Source organism: Pollicipes pollicipes, unplaced genomic scaffold, assembly GCF_011947565.3.
Source record: "Pollicipes pollicipes isolate AB1234 unplaced genomic scaffold, Ppol_2.1 Scaffold_2967;HRSCAF=3480_pilon_pilon_pilon, whole genome shotgun sequence".
NCBI classification, from domain to species: domain Eukaryota; kingdom Metazoa; phylum Arthropoda; class Thecostraca; order Pollicipedomorpha; family Pollicipedidae; genus Pollicipes; species Pollicipes pollicipes.
In genome coordinates, this window is record NW_023596198.1 from 29207 (window position 1) to 52632 (window position 23426).

The window sequence follows — 23426 nt, forward strand, 5'->3', positions numbered from 1 at the left end:
CCCTCCGGCTGCGGTAGTTCACCCTCCGGCTGCGGTAGTTCCCACTCCGGCTGCGGTAATTTACTCTCCGGCTGCGGCAGTTCACCCTCCGGCTACCATAGTTCCCCTTCCCCCCCCCCCCCTCTCTCCCGGCTGTGATAGTTTCCCCTCCGGCTGTGATAGTTGACCCTCCGGCTGCGGTAGTTCACCCTCGGCTGCGGTAGTTCACCCTCCGGCTGTCATAGTTGCCCCCTCCCGGCTGCAATATTTTCCCCTCCGGCTGCGGTAGTTCACTCTCCGGCTGCAGTAGTTTCACCTTCAGCTGGGGCCGTCGAGATCGGAACTCAGCGTCGGTATTTTCTCTCAACGGAACTTCGACCTTTGCGACTGAGTGGCGGGCGTAAATGATTTCCATAGTCGCCGACGTAACATGGCACGTGCGGGTCGGCGTGTTCGTAAGCTCCGGCCGACAAATAGGCTACAGCAGCAGGAGCGGGTTCGGCCGGTACCTGAGGCACCTGCCAAAGTCCTACGTGTCCGTGGTGGTCCCAAACCACGCGAAACACCACACACCACGCGACTGAAATCATAGCTTTTATTCTAGCAGGTCTGAAAGTTAACGACAGGCTCGAGTGCAGTTCCACCTCACAGCGTGCTGCCGCCGTCCCGGGTCCGGCGGGGTCGAGGCTGAGCGGATTCACAGGGATGGATGGCGTAGGATTCGCGAAGGACGGCGGTGTCGCACACTGCCGCCGTTCGCCAAGGCAGCAAAGTTCAGCGCAGGAGACGCCCGATACCGTACTCTGGAGCCTCCGACACGTTCAAAAGAGGCGGCCGCTTGATGAAAACCGGTTTGAAAGGTGTCTTGGCAGGCACCGGCGGGTGGCGCGCGAGCGTGCTGTAGATCCACTCCGAGACCAGCGCTCCGAGAGCTGGTCAGCGCTGCCGAGACCAGCGCCCCGTCCGGATGGGGACCCGCCGGGGGCCCGCGGGGGTCGCCGTAGGGGTGGGGGCGGAGCGCTGGCCACAGGCAGGGTCCCCGTGCCCCGAGGCGAGCGGGCACGGCGGCGTGCGGCGCGCGGACAGTTAACGACAGGCACAATCGCGACACGGCAAACGCAGCTAACGCGTCCGTTAACGACACAGGCGGGCGCACAGCACAGGCGTCCCCCGGAGCCTCTGCCGTCGCAATGGCCCCGCCCGATGTAACCGTGGCATCTGGCGGCCAAAAAGTCAGACTCAAGCCGAAAAGCCGGTCTTTTCAAGGGTTAGTTTCCACGCCAGAGACGTTGCACATGAAGCACGGGTATGGGAAAAATAAGAGCTCCACACACTGGTACAGAAGTCTGAACCAGATCCCGTGACGTAAGGGACATCTGGAGCAGAAGCAGCACACAGAAAACGGCTGGCTTTGCCCAACAACCTTGGCATATCCGGCCCTATCACAACAATCGGCCAGAAAGCCTTGGGTCTACGTGCTAGCGGATACGCTGACCGCTGCAGATTGCAGAGCCCAAAACCCTATCCGGGCCATCGGCACGCTCAAACGTTCTCCTCATTGTTCTTGCGCGCTCAGAGATCCCGAAAATCAAGCTAGCAGCATGCTTGCAGCGGCTGCCCCGCACACTCAGCCTCCTCCGGCAGCAGCCCGGAAGCCAGCGTGCTTGCGCCGGCTTCCAGGCGCGACGCTAGCGCCGCCGGCCGCGGCGGTCGACGACCGAAGCTCTGTCGGCGGGTGCCGGCGTCGGCTGGCTGCGCGCCGGTCGCTCCGCCCGGCTTTAAGCCAGACGGGCGGCGAAAACGCCCAGCAGGAGCAGAGAGAGCCCAGCCGCCGCTGAAACACGACGGGCCGTTAGAAGTGCGAGCCTCAGCCATCATGACCAGTCTAAAATCACACATCCGAAAGCAGGTCGTGCACGATACTGAAGCTGCTCGTTGCTGGCTGTTTGCTGGCATCATAGATTTTTCGCTTTTCGACGTCATTGTCGTCGAGATACAGTGAATACATCATTGCGCTGTACCTACGAACTACGACACGCAGCATATAAGACTGCGATGGCCCAGCCCAGCCCAGCCCATAGCCTGTCCAAGGACGACTACCGTCAGCGCCGGACCTGCCGCCTACCTGAGCGAGCGCTCCTGGACTTCAAGTTTTCCTCGAAAACCATGAGCAGTGCCTCCTTCGCGTCATCCGGCAGCTTCTCCATCTGTTCGTCACTTATCGCGAGCGCCGCCTCCGTGGACAGCTCAAGCACCTGAGCCTTCGTCAGCCCCTGCGGACGTGACGTCACCCCGTCAGCAGCTGTGACGTTGGGTGACGTCACAGCGTAAGCGACTGGTGATCGCAGTGCCTTCCGGCGTTGAAACCAGGTGAACGTCACCATCATCGTTCAACACATTTTCGTCACGAGTGTGTTGGAGGGGGCCGTTCGGCCCAGGGCTAGACGAAGGGGAGGGGGGAGGGAAGGAGGGACGGACGAACGCGTAATCACGAGTGAAATTCTGCGCACGGCTGCGTGAAAGACATGCCAGGACATGTCCGGAGGGGGGGACCTCCGCAGCCGCGTGAGGGAGCAGACGTGAGGTCGTACCGCGATCTTGCTGGGCGGGATGCTCATCATGCCATCGGCGCTCAGTCCTCGCATCGACTCGTCCTTGATGCTTTTCAGCTTCATCGCCTCCAGCCCGCCAATCACCGCTCCCACGCCAGCCACCTGGCCAATGAGAATCGCTTACCAAGGTCACCTTGCTTTACATATGCTGCTCGCAACGCGCAACGCCTTTCCTTGCTACGAGCCGATGACGTTCACGTCACAAGAAAAGACAATTACGATCATAGATGGCGCGTGTCAGAAAATCATCGGCGGTGGGCAGAGCTGGCTCGCTGGCGCCATAGCCGCGTTCAGAACCCAGGTCCCCGCGCTGCGCCCCAGCCTAGATCCCCCGCCCCCCCCCCCCCCCCCCCCCCGCTCTTCCACTTCACCCCGTCCCTAGACGCGGCCTGAGGCCACAGCCCCACCTCACTCATCCCCCAGGTGGATGGTTCGCCGTAGATGGCGACGGCTTTATCGGCCAACTTCTCGGCGACGGCTTGTTTGCACCAGTAGACCTCGGAGAGCACCGTCATGGCCTCCCTGCCGCGCAGAATCGGTGTCGCGTCACAGGTCACAGCGGGGACAGTGTGCGTGAGCTGCGGCCCGGTGCCGTGAGGGCAAGGCCGGTCACCTTGACAGTCCCAGGGCAACATCGCCTGCTAGCCGCGGCTTAGCTACAGGGAGCTCTAGCACTGCAGTGCGAGAGGCAAAAATCGGCCATCTTTGTGTCGAAGGAGAACACCGCCTGCATGACGCGAAATGAAACAAAGATGATCTCAGCAGCCGCTTAGCACATCTGCGCACCGTGCCAAGTATTTACATAGCGCATGCTATAGCATATAAGTAGCTTATTTATCCATATTTTAGACCGGGCCGTGCTGCACGGCGTCTCACTTGAAGCGCGCCGCCGGAATGCTCGCCACGTCGGCCGGGGCCATGCCGCAGATGATCTGGCCCAGAGTGCCCACGGTGTCCGCCGTGTAGTCGGCCGCGCTGCCAGACAGCACACTCCACTGGGCCTTCGCCCGGGTCGCCAGTGCATCCAGCTGCCAGCGAGCGGGGCGGGTGAGGCGAGTGGCGCCACGCGGCGGAAGGGTGCGCCGTGCTCGGCGTCGCGGCCGTGGAGGATAACCAGGGAGCTCGTGGAAGTCATCCGCCACGACACGCATCCCGCACGGCTAAGATTCGTTGGCTCCAACATGACGATTGTATGGGCAAGCGTGGTGTTGTTCATTTCCAGCGGCAAGTAGAAAGGCTTGTGCACGGACAGCAAATACTACGCAGGGAATATGCCGCATCCCGAGTAGATGTCGCCCCCCCCCCCCCCCCACCCCCACCAAGCTGAGAGACACGTAAAAAATCAGGACAACAAGCTTACCTGCGCTTCCGTCATCTTCATAGGCATTCCCAACTCAAAAACGGCATCTTCGGTGGTGAGGTCGAGCATCGCGATGTCGGCGCTGGGGATGACGGAGCCCACGTACCCGATCATGCTCATCGGTACTTTGTCGGCCCCGCTGTACGCCTGCAATGTCGCCAGCATGCGTTTCCACGCCAGCCACGCCCACAAGCCACGCCCGCCACCGCCGTACGTGCGTCCAGCGATCTGAGCGGCGCCCGTCCTTTCACGAATGTGTGCTCTGCATTGTTAGCGTCACAGCGGCAACGACCGGGCAAGCTAGCACGCAGACGGCACCGGCTCACCGAGTAGCCCGCGGCTTACCGGCTCACAGCTCACCGGCTCACAGCCCGCGGCTTACCGGCTCACAGCTCACCGGCTCACAGCTCGCAGCTCACAAGCTCACAACCCACAGCTCACAGCCCATAGCCCATAGCTCACAGCTTACAGATGACGGCTCACAGCTCACGTCTTAAAGCTCACAGTCCACGGCTTACATAGCTCACAATTCAAAGCTCATAGCTCACGGATCACAGCTCACAGATGACGGCTCACAGATCATGCCTCAAAGCTCACAGCTCACGCCTCTCCCGCTCACAACTCACCGGCTCACGGCTCACTGGCTCACCAGCTCACAGCCCACAGCGCACAGGCTCAAGAACAGCACATTGCGGGACTCATGCGCATCCGAACACGACCGAACGGCAGCAGGCTGCACCACTCGTGGTTTAAGCGATTAATTGGGTCGGCAAAAACCTAGCAAACACCGTCATTCGTTTCAGCTCACCCGCCCACTCAGGGCAGACCGCGCGAGCCATACCTCTTTGAGCTCATCCCACACCACCTTCAGCTTGTCCTCGTCGGCCATGACCGAGCCCAGCTGGGCCTGGCACTCCTTGACCTCTTCGGCCGCCATGTCCGACAGCTGTGAGACAGACCACGGTTCGGCGCCGCTGCCCTTCTCCATCACGGCTGCGCAGGTCAGCGGCGGCTCGGCCGCTCGTCGTCGCCTGCGGGCATCAGGGCCGGCCGATTGCTGGACGGCTGGGCGAAGACGTGTGAAGGTCATGGAGTTGTGCTGACTCGACAGGTGGTGCCGCAGGCGTGTCAAAGTTATCTCCCCCGGAGGCCGCAACGGTCGTCATGGCGTGAGAGGTTCGCACCAGTTCATGCGTCGGCCCTCTCAGAATTCTGACCGATTGGCTGGTTCCACCTGGCTTAGTCTGGCTGCCCTTGACTTACCCTAACTGGCTGAACTTGCTTTGACTGACTGACTAATTCTTCATAGCACTAACTTATCATTGGTCACCGTGTCAAGTAGCAGCGTGCTAACCACGAGGCCTCAAAACACATGGGATGGCTTTACAACTGATGCTCCCTAGAAGGCCAACAGCAGCTGCAGCAGTAAGTCAGTCATGATCTTGGGGATTCTTGTCGCCCAGCGACGGATCTATTGGGGTGCAGAGCAGGGTTGCCACCCCCTTACGAACACCCTGTGCGCCCCCTACCGACTGGCTCCGTGTGCTTCGGACCGGCTCGGACTGGCCCAGGCCCGCCTGACCTTGACTCGGGGTGACCTGGCCACCGCCTTGCCCTCACAGAACGCCACTGACTCGGAGTCGGATTGCCGCCGCCTGACCGACCTGGCTGTTGTTGAGGCGCTGGCGCTGGCACTGGCACTGGCGCTGGCACTGCCACTGCCACTGCCACTGCCACTGGCACTGGCGCTGGAGCTGGCACTGACGTCCGCGTTGAGCGAGTCCTCCATCTCCTTCTGTGCCATCATCACGCCGCGGGCCCGGCGGCGACCCACGTTCGCCAGCCGCTCGTTCAGCTGATCGAAGTCACTGGCCCCGATCTGCCGCTTGCAGTTCAGCTACGGCAGCGGGGGAGAGAGATCGTCAGCGGCCTGGTGGACGCACGCTCACCAGGTGGAAGCAGCAATATGTTCCCAGCGCCTTCAGATTCGACGAGTGTTCATCATAAGAGTGGCTTGAGTCGCTGCGAGGTCCCAGGCCTGGACGACTCCGCGGTGGCAGATTGCTCCCCCCCCCCCCCCCCCCCCCGACCGGTCCAGAATTTCCAGTGGTAATCCGGTGGTGCGGCCAGGGAGAGTTTTTAGCATCATCTCCCTCCCCTTGGAAGAAGTGGCAGCGCTAGAGCCTGAGGATCACAGGACCTTTTTTGCAGTTGAAAGTAGAGCTTCTTGAACACAAAATATATCTCCCAGGCACCAACGTAGAATTCTGGGCGTAAAAATTCATCCGAAGTCTAAAACAGAACCCCTTTCGCGTCGAAGAGGCCCCTTGCCTACAAGGGGCCTGGCTACACCACTGGTGGAATCTCTACATCTGTTGCGGACTCCAAAACTACGGGGATCTCTGACTCGAGCACACTCCAGCCGCCGTGAGTCACTGACCTGGACCATTTGGACGTAGCGGACCATGCTGTCGGCCAGGCTGTCGTCCTCACTGGAGCCGGCGCCGCACTCGGCGACGATGCGCGTCTCCGGTATCTCTCGCAGCTTGGCGTCGTCCAGCAGACCCAGCACATCGCAGAATGGCTGCAGACTGAACCACCCGGCCGGCTCTCTGCGAGGCAGAGGTCGCAGGGGTCACGGGTCACGGGTCACGGCGGGCGCGGTGCACGCGGATCCAGCCGGCCGGCGGACTGTGACGGAGGAGCCCTACAGAGTGCAAAGTCGCGGCAACCTGGCTGCGAACAGTCCAGGCCAAAGTGCTGGCCATCCCACAGGAGGAGGAGTCCTATAGGGTACAGAGTAGCGGCAACCTGGTTGCGTCCAGTCCAGGCCGCAGTGTTGGTCGTTCCTTAGGGGTACAGTCGACGGGGATTAGTTGGCTGGCTTCCTGGGACGCATGACTTTTAACACGCACCCGGGAGGCCGGCTAGACACCCTTCGCTCGGGTGGGGGTCAGTTTGACCCCATTGAGATCTCGGGAACTAAGAGAGCTAGAAATACCAAATTTGCAGGGTGTCTTGACATGCATATGAACTCACTTTAGTCAAAGTTTGAGCTTCTTAGGTCATGGTCTTCAGGCCAAATAAGGTCAAACAAGGTCAAATTCCAGGTTGGCTTCTGAAGTGCCTCCAGAACCTAGGCAACTGTTTCTAAGAACAAGTCCACAAGCCCATTTGAGGTCAGTGACCTTGTTTGACTTTCGAAGGTCATGGTGACTTAAACCATGCAAGACTGCCCTGAGTTTTGCATTTGAATAAGCGACAAGGATTACGCTAGGCAGTATGTTCCTAAAACAAAATGTCGACCTGGGTCGTCTTAGGTCAATGACCTGTTCTGACGTCTAAAAAGTCAATGGAAAATGCATAACGCGGTTCCTGCTGTCAATAAATTCGAAATGAGCACCACAAACTATCCCATACAGCAAGCCCTGGAATAATAAATCAGGTTGGTTTTGACCTTGGTCTGACTTTCATACCTGGACTTAGGTCAGCGCAATTTGCTCATTCAACATCCTTGACCTGCCATAGGTGACCAACCTTACAAGGTACATATTCTTATGTCAAAAGATCAGCTATTCAATTGTCTACAGCTATGCAAATTTGGCGCGGCTACGCCATGCCGTTCGGAAACCATTCTGGAGAAACCTTTCGGGGGGGGGGGTCAATTTGACCCCCTCCACCCGAGCGCGTGTTAAGGGACTGATTGGGTCAGTCCGGAATGAATCGGCCCGCCATCCTGTTCCCACGCAGGGGCAAACAAAATACGGCAGAGGCTATTGTCCAGACTGAGGCACGCCCTCGTTTTGCTGTGACGCCGAACGCACGGGCGACCAACGTCGCAGTCCGCACTAAACCAGCCGGCCGGTTCCCGGGGACGCGGAGGTCAAAGGGGTCATAGAGGTCAGGCTGAGCCCATCGGCACGATCCCTATCACACAGAGGTGGCGGGGGTCGCAGAGGTCGGAGTGGTTGTGGAGGTCAGACTGAGCCGGTCGGCAGGATTCTTATCACACATAGGTGACACACTGGTCACAGTTAGGTCAAGCTAGGGTAGCTTAGATTAGGGTAGCTAAGTTAGGTCATAGGTCACACCGGTTAGATGATGCATCAGGCACTGTACTGCGCATGCAACGTGCAGGTCACTGAAGTGATGTAAATATCATAAGCTGGGTCCACGTGACCCTCAGAAGTGACAGGGCAAAGGCAAGGCAAGGCAGAACAAAGCAAAATCAGGACAATGCAAAGTACAATAGGCAGGCAAAGAAGACCAGCAAAATTAGGGATCGGATACACCATAAGTGCCATGTAAGTTCGAGATATGATTGAAATGCAAGATGTTCTCTCTCGGCACATAGGTCCGGTGGCTACTCATCACGAGTCACGGGTCACAGAAGTTAGGGCTTAACAGTTCAGAGGCCAGAGATGATTGTCACGATATCGGTAGCTCAAAGAGCACACAGCTGCAGATGCCAGAGGTCAAGGGGTCAAAGACGCACTCGAAGCGCATGCAAATCACAGGCTGTGTTGGAGTCATCTAAAGCATGACCGACCGGGTCAAACAAGGTGGTGGGTAGAAAACCATCCAACTCTCTCAATGGTAAGTATGATTACCGACGCATGGTACCTACAACTACCATTGTCATCTCCCAACCTCACCCCCAGGCAGAAGCCGCCGCCAGGTGGTGATCAGAAGCGGGTGGCAAAAGCATGCCTGCGTGTGGCCAAACACTTGTAACATGGCTGTCGTACTCATAGCTCTTTATAATTAAACGTAGCTTCGCAATCTGCAATCTCGCGAAGAGAGATCCGACAGACTCGCCGGAAGGTCGGGGTCGAGGTCAGGTTCGGGGTCAGGTTCGGGGTCAGGTTCGGGGTCAGGGTCGGGGTTGGGGATGGAGTCGGCGATAGTGCTTGCAGCACCCCGGTGATGACTGGGGGGTCACCTGAGCACGATAGTTTAATTAATGAGGCTAATAAATCGTCAGCTGGCCTGCTTACCCGTTGAAGCGAATGATTTGACTCTGGATCGCGTCCATCTGACCCTTATCGACGCACTCCCCCTGGGGGAAAACACAATATTGTCACTGATGTACCACTGAGCCAAAACGCCGGCTTGTCAACAGCACGGGCAGAACGTCCAGAGATGACATTCAAATGTAGAGACATGAAATAAACGGTTTACATTCAGTCCGGAAGGAGGAAATATGTCGACACCATGCTATCAGCAACTTTAAGCAGTGCTTCAACGCGGCGTTGATGTCATGCTTCCGCAATGTCCGCATGCGCTGTCCAGTTAAAGTGACGTCGATTTCTCCTAGATATCTCCAGGTCTCTCTAGATTTCTCCTAGATATCTCCAGGTCTTGCGAGCCGTGGTGCGAGAACATTAGACGTGGACACAAACCCGTTCCCTGCCCACATGCCTTGAATTTTGGGAGCATGACTTCGAAGGCGGCTCTGTCCAGCCGTCTAATGCCATCGGGATCCAAGCAGGCCCCAGCGTTGCCGACCGCCTCCACTTCGTCCAGCGTGAGATTGCCGGTGGGTTTCTGTCGAAATGGCGTTGGTGAAGCAAAGATTCGGAGTCGGACATACCTGTTCAGGATGAACGCCTTATCAGCGATACGATTAGCTTGATTTACACTAATAGCTTACACACACTATAGCACTGCAAACTAATTTGATCCGCTTGTTTGATAAATATGAAGTGCTATGCGGTCCGTTTAATTTCATGGTCTGTTTCGAATGTTCTGAAGTAGATTCACTTACCATCGCCTTCAGTCCCTCGCGTACGAGCCCGTGGCAATTTTTTTTCGGAATCAGCTTCAGTTGGAGGGGCTTGGTTTTCCCCAGGCTGTAGAGGATCGCCTTCTTTTGCTTCATATTCGCCTTGTCCTTCACGGTGCCAGCTCTAAAAAAACAGCCGGAAGCCTTGCGTGGTGCCCAGATGCTGCATGAATCGCACTTCAGCACTCCCGCTCGGCTCGAGTCCCGGGGCTCCGCGCGATCCACCGACAATGAGACACGAGGCGCAGCAGGGGGTAGAGAGGGCAGTTGCTAGGGACAAGAGTATGCCCCCCCCCCGCCCCCAATGGAGAGGCCCTTTCCCCTAACCAAAGGTATTGTAGCTGGACGCGGAGTCCAGCACCTGCGGCTGGCTGAATACTCCGCCAGCTGCAGGTGCGCAACATACGTCAACAGTCTGCTGGACGAGACCATAAAGCGCAAATCGGCCGCCAGCCCTACGGGGCTTCGACCTGAGTGTTGGCGGCTGGCGGCGCGCGGCTGTCCTCTCACCGGAGCCGGCCGAGAACGCATCCAGGCAGCCGAAGCAGGTCGGACTCCGTCAGCGCGCTCAGGATTGAGGTGTCGTTGTCGGCATCGGCGCTCAACATCTGCGTGTAGTTGGCCAGTCTGGTCTTGAGAGCAGCGCACTGCGGACAGGCGGCCGGTCGCGGTGGTGAGGTGGCTGGTTCGATTCTGACCAGGCGCTGACGGTCAAGAACTTTTTTGGCGCCATTCCAAATGGGTATAAATGGAAGAAGACAAAGTTTATGGGTAAGTTATTTAGTTAAGTATATATAAATATATATATATATATATATATATATATATATATATATATATATATATGCATATATATTCTTTAAGTTGAAAAATGAAAAAAATGGCACTGACGCTGTTTTTCCAGCGTAAAGCCAGAGATGCCGACGCTAAGACCCGTTACCTTGTGTTCCGATGTTAGGTCGTTGTCTCATAACCTAATTCAGTGAAATTTTGTCTGACAACAGGAAAAAAGGCAGGGAAGTACAGAGGAAATTTTCCCCCAAGCTACAACGTTTTCCCATTTCGAAAACATCGCTGTTTAAACCACCCCACACCAATGGGCTCCTTAATAGAACATAGCGCCGTCCGCAAAGCGCGAGCACGCGGTGCCAACAGTGATCACCACTGACCGTTCTGCGCGATGGCCCTTCCAGGCCCAGCTGGTCTTCTTCGTTGGCTTCAAGGACCTGTTGCAGCTTTTCTATTGTCGACTGGGCGTTCTCCGAAGAGATGCTGCGATGGCCGAAGAGCGTGTCACCTCACGGCCGGACCGTGGTGCGGATGACGACGACAGCCGCTCGGCTGATGAGGCTGAGCCCTCAGACACGGCCGGACGGCCCAGTGACGGAACGTAGTTGGCAATGTTGGGAGTTTGTGAAATTATTGGGATCAATCGTGAGCTGTGCAAGTTGCTGGTGCCCCGATAGCATATACACGCTGCTCACAAACGGGCGTAAGCATAGAGAAAACTAAAGGCATCTTTACACACAACTATCGCTCGTGGGTGACTGCCCTGTGACCATTAATTATTTGGCAAGCGGCCAACAGAACCATGACGAGACAGATGTACCATGACGCGGCATGTTATGGCACATGGCACCCTTTCTGGATGGGAACGGGCCGATATGGCCCCGAAAATTTTCCACAACATTCCTTGGGAATGTCGTGTAATCACGCTCACCTTTAGCGCGGCCTCTCAGGCATTCGTGCCGTATTTCGAGCACTAAGGTTCGCGTCTCTAACATTTCTGTTCTTCGCGTTAAAACGTTCCTTAGGGATTCCTACTGCGCGACAAAACTGCGGCCAGTACGGACGACGACCGGCAACCCGTGAATCCAATGAGCACGAGGGCGGAGGAGAGGGGGGTAGGTGGAGACGACGTTGTTTCATTTACAAAACCCTTATCCTACATCGTCCATGTCTGCTGAAAATGCATGAACCTGCATATGAATGCACTTACTCTTAAGCGAAATGCATGTATGTACTAGTTTCATGCTGTCACGCGGGATAGTTAGGTAGATATTGGTATATAATTATATCTATAAATCGATGGCCCCCCAAAGTCTTTTGGGAGGGGGGGGGGCAGTCGAGCTTGGACGTAGCCTAGTTGGGTCCATGATTGATCCGGCATCACAGCTTTGTAACCACGACATTTCTCACGACATTTCTCAGGATAACCCTTTTTCACTTAATCATCCGTCATTAAAAGGGTTGCAGTATGTCCCAGCGTCCCACATCGCGTGCCGCATCGAACCCCAATCTGTTCGCGCTATGAAAAACGGTGAATCCGGTAGAGAGTTTCTGGCAAAAAATGTACGTTTATTTGACATTCGTGTGTTGGGCTCACTACTGGCAGTGCGGTGCTCCCAGCAAGGACCCATGATTCTGAACTCATCCCTGAAAAAATCGTCACATTCCTTTCCTTAGCGTCTGGGAACGGACGGATCTCCAGCGCCCCACCTGCTGGCCAGCTTTTCGGCGTCGAAGAATGGCATTCCCGGCTGCAGAAGGTCTTCCACATTTTCCTTGGTGATGGCTGTCGGTATGACCGGTGAGGGCGCCTCGGCGCTGATGATCCGCAGATGGGAGTTCGGTCCCGAGTACATCGCCGCTGTCCAACACGAACAGACGCGTGATGACAGGCAGTCACTGCTTCGCCACAGTCACAGTCACTGCTTCGCCACAGTCACAGTCACTGCTTCGCCACAGTCACAGTCACTGCTTCGCCGCAGTCACAGTCACTGCTTCGCCGCAGTCACAGTCACTGCTTCGCCGCAGTCACAGTCACGTCCTTTGCCGCGTCAGTGACACGCGCGTCGCAATAGGTAGCAAGTGTGAAGTCGCGTTAACATGCAGGTCAGGTGATATGATGGTTGTGTTCCACATTGGCAGACATGTTATGGACCAACACCTAAGAGAGGTTACAAATGGTTCGGGCATTTCGAAGCTTCTGGCTACGTCCATGTCTACGAAAGTTTGGCAAGGGGCACTACATTCGTTGAATGCAACATTTCTGTTTAGCTAACGACCAATTTCTTAGCACCATGACAAAGAAGCACATCACCAACGAGGTAATTCACCTTTCCCTTTTGCGATTTCGGAAAAATTGCTTAGCGAACGCAGCGAAGTCAACTGTCATTTCTAATTACATACGTTTGTCTTGCTCTACGAGTGACGATCGATCGCCCAGTGTCCGATCACACCGATCACATCATTCGCGACTGCAGGCTTAAAGTAATAAAAGCAAAATTTAAGCCGGCCGCAGTGCCCAAATTCCGATAGAAAACTAAATTTGTGGCGAAGAAAAAACTAGACGGCATGCAGCTTGAAATAGTGGTGGGGCTACTGCAAGCCCCACAGGTCGGCTTCGCTGGGTTGAAAATACGATAGGCCCCTTTGAACACGCGTCACGTGGACTGATATCGATGGTATCCTGGCAATAACTCACGCCTTGTGCCAAGCAATCTTTGTTGCAATCGCTGTCGCATCGAATCAGCCTTGCTCGGATCCAGCCTCGTGCATTGCCCGAGTCCAACGGGGATCCAGGATGGGCGGGTGCCAACGGGGCTATGTGGTTCCTCAGGACGGTGAAAAACGCATGATTTTTCTTTCTTCCGGTTCAATTTTCCACCGATTGTGTGCCATTTCTGGATCTACCTCTCTCAAGGCTCAACGCCCATCAATTCGTACTGCATCTTTTCTTGCCCGAACTTATCCCATTCATCATCGGCTGAAGGAGTTAAAGCACTCCCATATGCTGGCTGAGGAATCATGTTTATAATTCAGCCAATAGGGAATGTAAATCCAGTAGGTTGAAACACTCAACAAAACCATCTTCGTCAACGCATTTGGCCATTCTCTCAGACGCAATGTTTCCAAAAATGCCGGAATCATTCACGCTCTCTTGCTAAGGCGATCCAGGAGTAAACAGACCAACGCCAGCTGAGGCTGCTACCACTCAGGAATAGCGCATCCGCGTACACCAGAAACAACATAGCAGCGTCTTGGCAGCATTGTACAGAACTAAAAATTATGATAAAATCCCAGGATTTACTCCGTCACTCCTCTTTTATTTTGAGCCCCGTTGCTATACTGCTTGGCTAGGCATGACGTTGGGAAGTTATAGCCCTTCTCTGAGCCGATTCGTATTTGATCACACAAAACACATTGACTTCAGACTAATGTAAGCGACAAAATACAAACTATTTCTAAATAATATGACTTCATTTCGGATGTCAGTGTTTAGTCCCTACGAAGGATTGACCTTTGAAATATGGCGACGTCCTTTTGGTCTATTTTGTATTTTTATACTTATGTGAGTCCGAAGTCAAGGCGTCTTGCGCATAACACTGAAAAGATCATTTTCATCGCCAACACTGATGGAAATTGTAGCTAACGAAACTTGTTAGGAAAAAATTAGCTCAGCTCCGACAATCGTGAGCCCAGCCTTTTTAAACTTCCGGTCAGTAACGGCAAAAAAAGCAGCTTACCCGTTCGTGGTAGCCAAGTTATTGGCGGTACCTACCATTCTTTTCGAAGCCGAGGACAGCTTCTTCATTTCCTCGACTGGAATCAGCTCGTAGTAAGCAGGGTCGAGATTGGCCGTGACGAACGCCTCGGTTGTCTCACCGCCCAGGCCCTGCGGCAGAGGTCAGTCGAGGGCCTGTCGGCAGGCCACCGCTCCTCACCGAACCCTAGGCAGCCACGGTGTCGGAAAATGGATTGTAGCCGATTTTGGAAAGGCTTATGCATGAAACGCTCGGGGAAGAACTATGCATGCATGAAAGACAAACCAGCATGACAATGAGGAGGCTTTCATTTCAAAAGCAAGAGCGCTATGGAAAGCACATTGTTAAGAATAACACTATCGTATCACTATTCAAAAACTTATGTATCTTTCACCTCTGCTGCATTGATTTCCGCGTAAATTATAAAATGAAGACATTCTTCATGTCATCTAAGGGGCTCGACCCAGAGAGCACAATACCACGACTTGTCACATGATCTCGGTGGCAAATTCAAAGCAGATAAATGACAAGCACCTAAGGGAAACTTCGTCGATGACAACAAAAGCTAAAACACGAAATGCAATGCAAGGCCATGGTTAGCTGGTCTTTGTATAGAAGTAAATGCCGAATTTCAACGATGGGATTTTGAAAATAGGCCCAAGGGCTATGAAGTTTGTATCTTCCCACATGATCCTTTAAATAAAACAAGGAAACGGTGGTGAATGCAAGCCGGCCTCCATATCCCACGGTTTTGGCTTCCTCAGATCTGACCTGAGCGGCTTTATCCATTGTTCCACAATAGGACTGTTACTTGAACTCGGTTATTGCAATTGACAAAATCCAGTAATGTGTGCTATTAATGCGGTTCGCATAGAAATACCATGGGATTGAATATTTTCTTTACAGTTGCATAATTTTGATTTATGTTTACAGGATCTGCTTACTGGGGAAAGTTAGCATCGTGCAGAAAATAATCACTCCCGCTCTGCTTTCCTGCGCAACAAAGCAGGTCACTTAACATGTAAAGCCATATTATCGGTATGCAATGTAAAGGTCTCGCTCACATTAAGAGTATCTATAAACTTAAAACCTCAAAATCGGTCAATATGTATGTATTATGCAGTCACACCGAAAGCCAAGTGTCGCGTTATGAAATCGTTAAAAAACGATCGGCCAAAAACAGTTATTCACGACTAACTCGCATTCAAAATGGCCCATGCATAACAATTTGAAGCGTTTTGAATCGTTTACGGGAGGAAAAGCAGATTACATCGGAAATATTGAAAAAGGCTGCAGCAAAATGCATCAGAAATTTTTGTCAACTGGTTGTAATTGCCTGTAACAACATGGCGATGAGTGTTACTCACCTTACGCACGAACCGCGCTTTCTGAGACCTGTCAAACATGATTTCTCCTGCCCTGATTTTGGGCTTAAGCCCGGAGAGTTCGCTCCTGAAAACATACCGCGTCAGATTGTGCCCTGCAGCGCTGTCTGAACAGTATAACGAGATTTTCATCCAGCCGTTACACATCGCACCCACGAAGCATTTCCAGCTGGCATAGTGTTTTTTGTTGTTGTAAAGCCCAACTCAGCAGATCTGAGTAGGGCGAAACAAGTGTCTCATTTCGAGTGAGCAAGCTGGAGTGACACAAAGAGCCTGGGCCGTAGCTGCCTTTACTTGCAGGCTTCACCCGCGGCCATGACTTATCATCCACACTGACCACCCGTTGACTGCTCCCAGTCCACTCTGTACCACCCGTCTCCCGCTGAGCACCCGTTGACTGCGCCCAGTCCACTCTGTACCACCCGTCTCCCGCTGAGCACCCGTTGACTGCGTCCAGTCCACTCTGTACCACTCTCGGCGAATTGGCGAGTCTGTCCTCCGCTTACCAGCTGGCCTTCGTGATGGCGCTGCTGGGAACAGCTCCCATCAGACGACCAGGCAGCTTCTGCATGTCGACCTCGCCCGTGGTCTTCTGGAACTGGGACTGCTTCACCGCCGCTTGAGCCATGACATTTATCTGCACCAGATCACGCCCGAGGTCAGCTGTTTTGGTTTTTTGTTTGTTGTTGTTTTGCTAGCTGTTTTGGTTTGCTTTGGCTTCGACGGACACTCACAGGGCCGGATTACAGTCCACGCATGACCTTAATGGGTGCATCAGAATGTTATCCTCCCGGTATGTCTGTGTCATACTGGGGACGACAGGAAAATTTATGGCAAAATGCTCGTCATTGCGTTGTTCCGCCTGCTCCCGTTTGCACTCACTTCAAGTGGGATCCATGTCGCGCGGCGAATGCTGTCTCATCTCGCCACAGCACTCTCACTTCTAAAGATATATGGAGAAGTGCATCTCCAAAGTAAGTCCCTTACGACACAATCACCAGGGCCCCGATCCGATTACAAACACCGCAACAATCATCCGATTACAACCACCGCAACTAGCAGCCAGCCAGTGCCCGTTCCCCTGTTGCGCTAATACGGCCACCGCGCCACGGTGTTGCGTTGTACCCCCGCGCCACCACACTGCACCATCACGCTTTGCCCTTTCGCGTCGACCCGAAGCCGTCGCTGCGCTGATGCTGTCGTCACGCCTCACTGGTCCACCAGCGCGCACCCGTGCCCCGCGGCTCCTCGCACCTTGCCCGAGGTCAGCATGGAGTTGGACTGCGCCAGCTGGGTGAACGTGAGCTTCGAGTCCTCCGCCCAGTTTTTCAGGTACATGTCGGGCACGCAGCTCAGCATACCGTCGTTGACTGCCGTGTGGAAGAGCATGCCGTCATAAGACGTCGCAAGGCGTGCTCGCCCGGGCAGTGAGCACCCGCAGGAAAACAAGGACAGGAACTCCCGCTGGAAAAACTTTACGTACCCTGCTGTTGACGTGACTCATGTTGGTGCAAAACGGCAAAATCAGCGACAGACGGAGCAGTACAAATAAACAAAGTAATCAACCCTGTTCTACAGGTCAACAAACATGGTGAAGCGGGAACCTGATGCGGGGTGTCGGGAAGAACCGAGGAGGTTGCTTAGGTGAGAGATGCTTCTCATTGACCGGTTGCAGGACGTGTCTGCATGATGGGGTCTTGCTGATATCATATCACCGTAAAATGTTCGTGGGCGTAGCAGATTCCACCCGACTTGTGCAAATTTCGGGTAGAGCATAGTGCTATCAGCGCCCAACACATGCCCTTACCCTTTTCCCTACCTTTCCTGTCCTTCTATCTTTTCTCTACCTTTCCTGTCCTTCTACCTTTTCTCTACCTTTCCTCCCATCAGTGGCGTAGCAAACCGGGCCTGTAGTACTTTTGACAATTTAATGCCGCCGTAGGGCTTCTTTTACATAAATCGAGGCACCCCAATTAGATTCTGAGTCAAATGCGAATGGAAAATGGGGCTGGAAAGACCCTCTACCACCCAATTGGGCTCTACAATTCCTGACTACTCCGCAGCCTCCCGTTACTTTCTTTCCCCCAGCTACCCCCCCCCCCCCCCCCCCCTCCCCCTCCCCCCTGCGCGCACAGATCTCCTGGATCGGCATGCCAGCCACTGGGCACCGACCAATGCAAAACATGTCGAATGTAGGCCAGATCCGGATCTGCTCTGACCTGTTTAATGCATTCCTTTGCGTGTTTGGTAAGTGGTGTGGTTCAAACATCGCATGACCAGCATGTTGCGGGAATGTCGTGAATCCTTATTTCTTGGAACGCCTGCTGCATGGAATTGCGAGGCCTGATGCAAGACACGATGGAGGACTACAATGGCTTTTGCGCCGCGACAAGCGCTCCATTTCCCAGCTCTTCGCTCTTCTGACCTCATCGGGGTAGATACACACGAACATGATTCCTACTTTCGTCCCATGTTAGCTTGCGTCTTAGGCTGACTTGAGAGAGATGCACCCCGCAAAGCCTACGTGGTGCCCCGTGCGAAGGGCTTCGGCAAGTCGACCTGCGGTGATAGAGCTGGGGGTTGGCGAGGAGTCTGTGCTGGTACTGGCGTCCACCGTCCTTGGCAATGTTTGGGTAGTATACCAGGACCCGTCTTTTCGAAGCAAATGGACTCGGAGACCTTCCTCTTCCTCTGGCATTGCTGAAGAACTGATGGCATTGGTGTTGACGAGTCCTGGTTCGGCCTGAGTTTCTGGGTTATCCTGGTAAGGTGCTAGATGCAATGGCAGATATACTATAGAATACGTGAAAAGTGATCTGCATCGCGTCGTTTCTCTCATTTCTAGCGCCAGTCACTGGCCAAGTACCGGACTGAACGCCAGTACTCAAGTAGTTGGAGAGGACTGCCCCACCTCTATTCCCGCTGACTAATCGCTTTTGTAATGTTCAATTCATCCCACATCAACAGAAGTCCATGCTATTGGAGAAAGCATCGTTATCGTAGTGGTGGGTAAGGAGTCCGATGAAATAATTTCTCGAAACTATAAATGTCAAATGTAAAAGCCATTTGCTATTCCGCAGTTCTTTGAAGAAAAGAGCAGTCTAAGCCAGACACAACTGATCTCGACACATACGTGTACACTTCAAGTTTGGCCTAAAACCCATCGCTTTTCCTGTAACTCATCGCAATGTTCCAAACACTCGGAGGCAACGTCAACAGCTGTTTCATTCCCTCCGATCCAACTGCAGCTCACCTATCTTGTTGACGTCACTCTTAATTAGCTCTGTCAAGTTGACACCCCTCTGGGTCCGCTTGAAGACGTCACAGCGTTGCTGAAACAAGGCCATAATCGTCAGGCCCGTGGTGTTCGGCACTGTTGGCCGAGGACTTAAACACTGTCTAAGTTTGTCTGGTTTGTTTTTACATGATGTGTTCTGGAAGACCGCAGAAGAGCGGGATGAGCACGAAATCTGCTGGCGGTGCCTCTGTCGAACATGATCCGTGTTCAGCAGTGTGATAAACAGGCATGTGGGGAGATTATCTCAGTTACGTGCCAAAGTTAGTAAACACAGAAAATGGATGAAAAAATCGGCAATAAGTGTAGCTTATCATCAGAAAAAGGCTGACCAAATCTGAATGAAAGGAGCCATTGCACTCAGCACGCTGCGTGTTTCTTCGGCCGCTTACTATGCACACACCTGGCAACGTCCCTCTCAAAGCAGCCTGAGCCGGCCAAACTGACCCCGAGCGGTGCCGCCTTCTTCCCAAGAAACCGCCAAACTGACCATGAGTGGTGCCGACTTCTTCCCAAGATACCGCCAAACTGACCCCGAGTGGTGCCGCCTTCTTCCCAAGATTCCGTCAAACTGACCCCGAGTGGCGCCGACTTCTTCCCAATGGTGTCGCGCAGCATGGTGGCGATCTCGTTGGTGCGGGTCCCGCATTGTGGAGTCCACCATGTCTATCATCTCATTGGCGTTCAAGAACTTGCCCAGGGGACCCAGCCTGAAAAGGCGTCGCCAAGATGCGGGTTGGCCCTTGGCAACAGCGGATTCCACAGCACGGCGGCGACGGATGTTAGGCTGTACCGCAGCACAGCAAGCAATGTTAGGCTGTACCGCAAGACAGAAGCGGATGATAGACTGTACCGCAAAGCATCGGCGGCTGGCACGGCACGTGCCAGCTAATGCCGGCACGTCCCTGCAGACTAATGTTGGAAGTGCTGTTCGGTTGGGCCGGGTACCCGCACCCTGCGTACCAGCGCTGGCCCCATGTTTTGTACGTCCAGGTGCGGACAATGGTCTTATTTTGACTCACAGCTCAGTGTAAGTGCACCAGTGACACCCTGTTATTAGTTGACAACACATTTAAAGCGTGGCAATGCAATATTGACAACCGTCATCGAGTGGGCGCGGATCGGCCCAGATGTCGACGCGCCCTAAAACACTAAATCACACCACCAAAAGACATTATCAACGACATAGCCCAAAGGGGCAGTCGGCTCTGACACTGCGTTGTAAGCTACTGAACACACATAATCCATGGTGACCGCGGGGGAGCCACAGTTATCTTTCGTGGTCCTGACGCGGACCACGCGCCGTTTTCGCTACCTGGTAACGAATGTCTTGACTGCCGCCGGACTGGGCGTGGTCGTTGTCCTTTTGAACTCGCTAACGAGCTTATCCAGGAGCACTTTGGCTTGGGCAGGGTCATACATCTGCAGAAGAGGGGAGGAGGCTGGGCGATAATGACCACTTCTCGGGTTTGTTGTCTGACGCTAAGACACACGGTCTGACGCCAAGACGCACTGTCTGACGCCTATACGCACTGTCTGACGCCAAGGCACACGGTCTGACGTAGGGACATATGGTCTGACGCCAAGACACACTGTCTGACGCCAAGACGCACGCCCTGGCCAGCGTGTGTTATCATTGTGCAGCAAGAAAATGTCAAAAACATCAGTCTCACAGCACCTAAACGGAAAAGCTATCAAACATCGGTTGTAAACGTGACATTCAGTGGGCCGCACTCATTTGGTACAGGTGAACCCTAAAAAGGTCCAAATTCGTAATAAACGATGTAACTCCGAAAAAACCCTGCATGTTTCGGCACGCACTGCAACAGTCACGTTATATGGCAAGCAACGTACAGCGTGTTGCGGAGGCTCTTTACAATTGGATCTATGCGGGGCAGGATCACTGCCCTTTTATTCTACCACATGCGCTTTAGTTTTTTTTAGACGCGTCGTCTTACACCTCTGCAAATAATTATTCAATGCGTTCCTTGACTGCATAGAGTACCTATGTACTAATGTTAATTGCTAGTCGGACCAGTTGGTGACAAGCTGCTCACGAGCTGCGTGACCTCTACCACTAAGCCGGCCGCAGGTCACGCAGAGGTCACGGCGGCGTGACCCGTTTCTGTGACCGGACTACGCGAGGTACGACGCTCGAGTCGAAAGCAGCGATACACCAGCAAACGTCGTAGGGCAGACGCGGAGACGACTCACAGGCCGACAGAGCACCCAGGCCGAGCGGCCAGCCCGTTCAAGCGCGGAGCTATGTCAAATCTCTAGCTAGGGCACGGCAGTGCGCGGCTGCATTCGCTGATGTCTGTTTGCACGAGACATCGCCTAACGACAGGAAAAAACTCTGCAGCTTCACTATTCTTCTACTGGGCTAGCTGCCAGGGAACAACTAGAGCTACTGTCAAAAACGCACTAGCTACTCAATCTACAGAATACACATGGAACTGTGACAACAAGAAGGTGCCGTTGAGGCCACCTGGTGGCCTCAGCTGATGTGTTCTTTACCTCATCCACGCCGTCGGCTACCTGAGGTCAGGGCCAGCGCTGTCACACGATCAGAGCACACCGGCAACATTGGACATGGTTTTCGAACCCCGAAATTACCGAAGGAATTGCGGGGCCCCGAAATTCCTTCGTCAATTCAGAGCTACAAGCCATGTGTTTCTCGTATGATGTAGAGATTCCTGTATGTAAACACGGAGTAGGGTGTACGTAAAAACAAGCCGTATGAAGCAACTATCCATTGAGGGGTTTGATATTGTGCGTTTATGTAAACCGCAAATGGATCGCCCTTGTTTCATTGTATTTCCTGAGGCAGTTGGCAGGTGCGAAAAAAACGTTTCGAGGTCGCCAAACTCAGTTTCACCATCTCACGCCGTACTCCTTCTCTCTGCTGCGCTAGAATCTAGCAATCTGCTGTTTTTTCCCAGCACACCCGTGTTATCTAGTCGCAGGAGCAGGGAGAGCGTGGCTGACGATTGCGACCAACAGCTAACCGGTGACATCAAGACACGCAGCCTGCACGTCAAGGGTTACTTGGCACACTGCCAGCTACAGGTACAATCAGCTGCAGGTGTTTCGCAGCGAATAGTGGTTGGATTCGGTGCAATGTTTACTGCGGACGTCAATCTTCACTTGAGTCATTAGTGCGCTATGAAAGTTAAACACACAGCACGCATTATCGGACATAAGCCGTTCCAGTTTACGGCTCCGTAGAGTGCAGGTGAATCATTATTACCTGCAATTGCGCGCTCAGTGCTTATTGGGGATACAAATGCTTTTATGCTGTTAAGGACGGTTGATTACACCCATCTATGATAATACAGCATCTCGCCTTTAGAACGTAAAAATCTACTAAGCCGCACTAGGCGAAAAAGTCTAGGCGTGAAATCTAGTATCACTTTACAAAAGCTGAGGATGGAACGTTTTCACTGTATGTACCGGACTGTGCCAGTCTTGAGCTGCTGCTGCCGTCCCGGTGGCAGATCAGCAGTCTGCATGAAAAGGCATGCGTTGTGCAAAACACCCGACTTACCGCCGGAAATCTAGGCGCACTACGAAAGTCTACAAACTATATGTCAGGCCGGTAAATTACCGATTACCTCTAGGCCACAAAACTGAAAAGTAAGTTTCCGCAGGCAGCGAGCGCTTTACCTCTTCGGTTGAGTCCGAGCCCTGCGGCGTACCGCAGCTGTGAGGCACTCAGTGTGCCGGGGCAGCATTGGGCTATTACCGGCGAGGACATACTGATTCATGGCCGGGTAAGGTGACGACAAAAACACGCAGGCACCGCGGACGTCACAGACCGGCTTCCTGGCTATGGCAAACCTACTGAACAACTGTCTGTCTTAAATGCGAGCCGCATTATTCCCAGCAATGGTATTTTACGTAAAATGTATGAGCACTATCACTTCAAGCATTTCAGGAACCATTTGGTGCCGATCAAAATAAGTACCAGATGTTACCGCCGTGATCCTCAAAACATCTCACTTGAGATGCACAGGTCTAACACAGCACGTCATAACGCGTTATCACACTTGACGTCAAGACTGCAGGTGGCGACAATCGCGCCAAGACAGACGCGCTCAAGGTCCTCCGGAGCGTGTACAGCTGCACGAACAGGCACCCGAGAGCGCAGGCATCGGCACAAAGGAGGCCTTTGCTGCCCGGATGAACAGGCACCCGAGAGCGCAGGCATCGGCACAAAGGAGGCTTTTGCTGCCCGGATGAACAGGCACCCGAAGCGCAGGCATCGGCACAAAGGAGGCCTCTGCTACCCGGATGCAGGTCTGGGTCCCTTACAGCCGGCAGCTTTCGGCAGGGCATCGATAACTCAGCACTCGACTACTTCACGTGGCGCCATTGGCCTGGCCAAAAATCTCTGGCAGGATAAAAACAGGGGTAAAAATACGCTCATGAAAATGCTGCCACTACTCACAAAATAAAATTCG

General features: G+C 53.8%; 1 protein-coding gene across 1 annotated transcript; it reads right to left on the bottom strand.

The window, feature by feature from the left end:
• Positions 1-1077: 1077 nt before the first annotated feature.
• Positions 1078-4977, bottom strand: LOC119114688 (uncharacterized). Its single transcript, XM_037238706.1, has 7 exons — positions 4793-4977; positions 3952-4098; positions 3468-3619; positions 2999-3113; positions 2571-2693; positions 2105-2252; positions 1078-1813 (listed from the first exon to the last, which is right to left on the bottom strand). The coding sequence occupies exons 1-7, from the start codon at positions 4937-4939 to the stop codon at positions 1758-1760; spliced, it is 888 nt and encodes a 295-aa protein (XP_037094601.1). The 5' UTR covers positions 4940-4977; the 3' UTR covers positions 1078-1757.
• Between the last annotated feature and the right edge of the window lie 18449 nt (positions 4978-23426).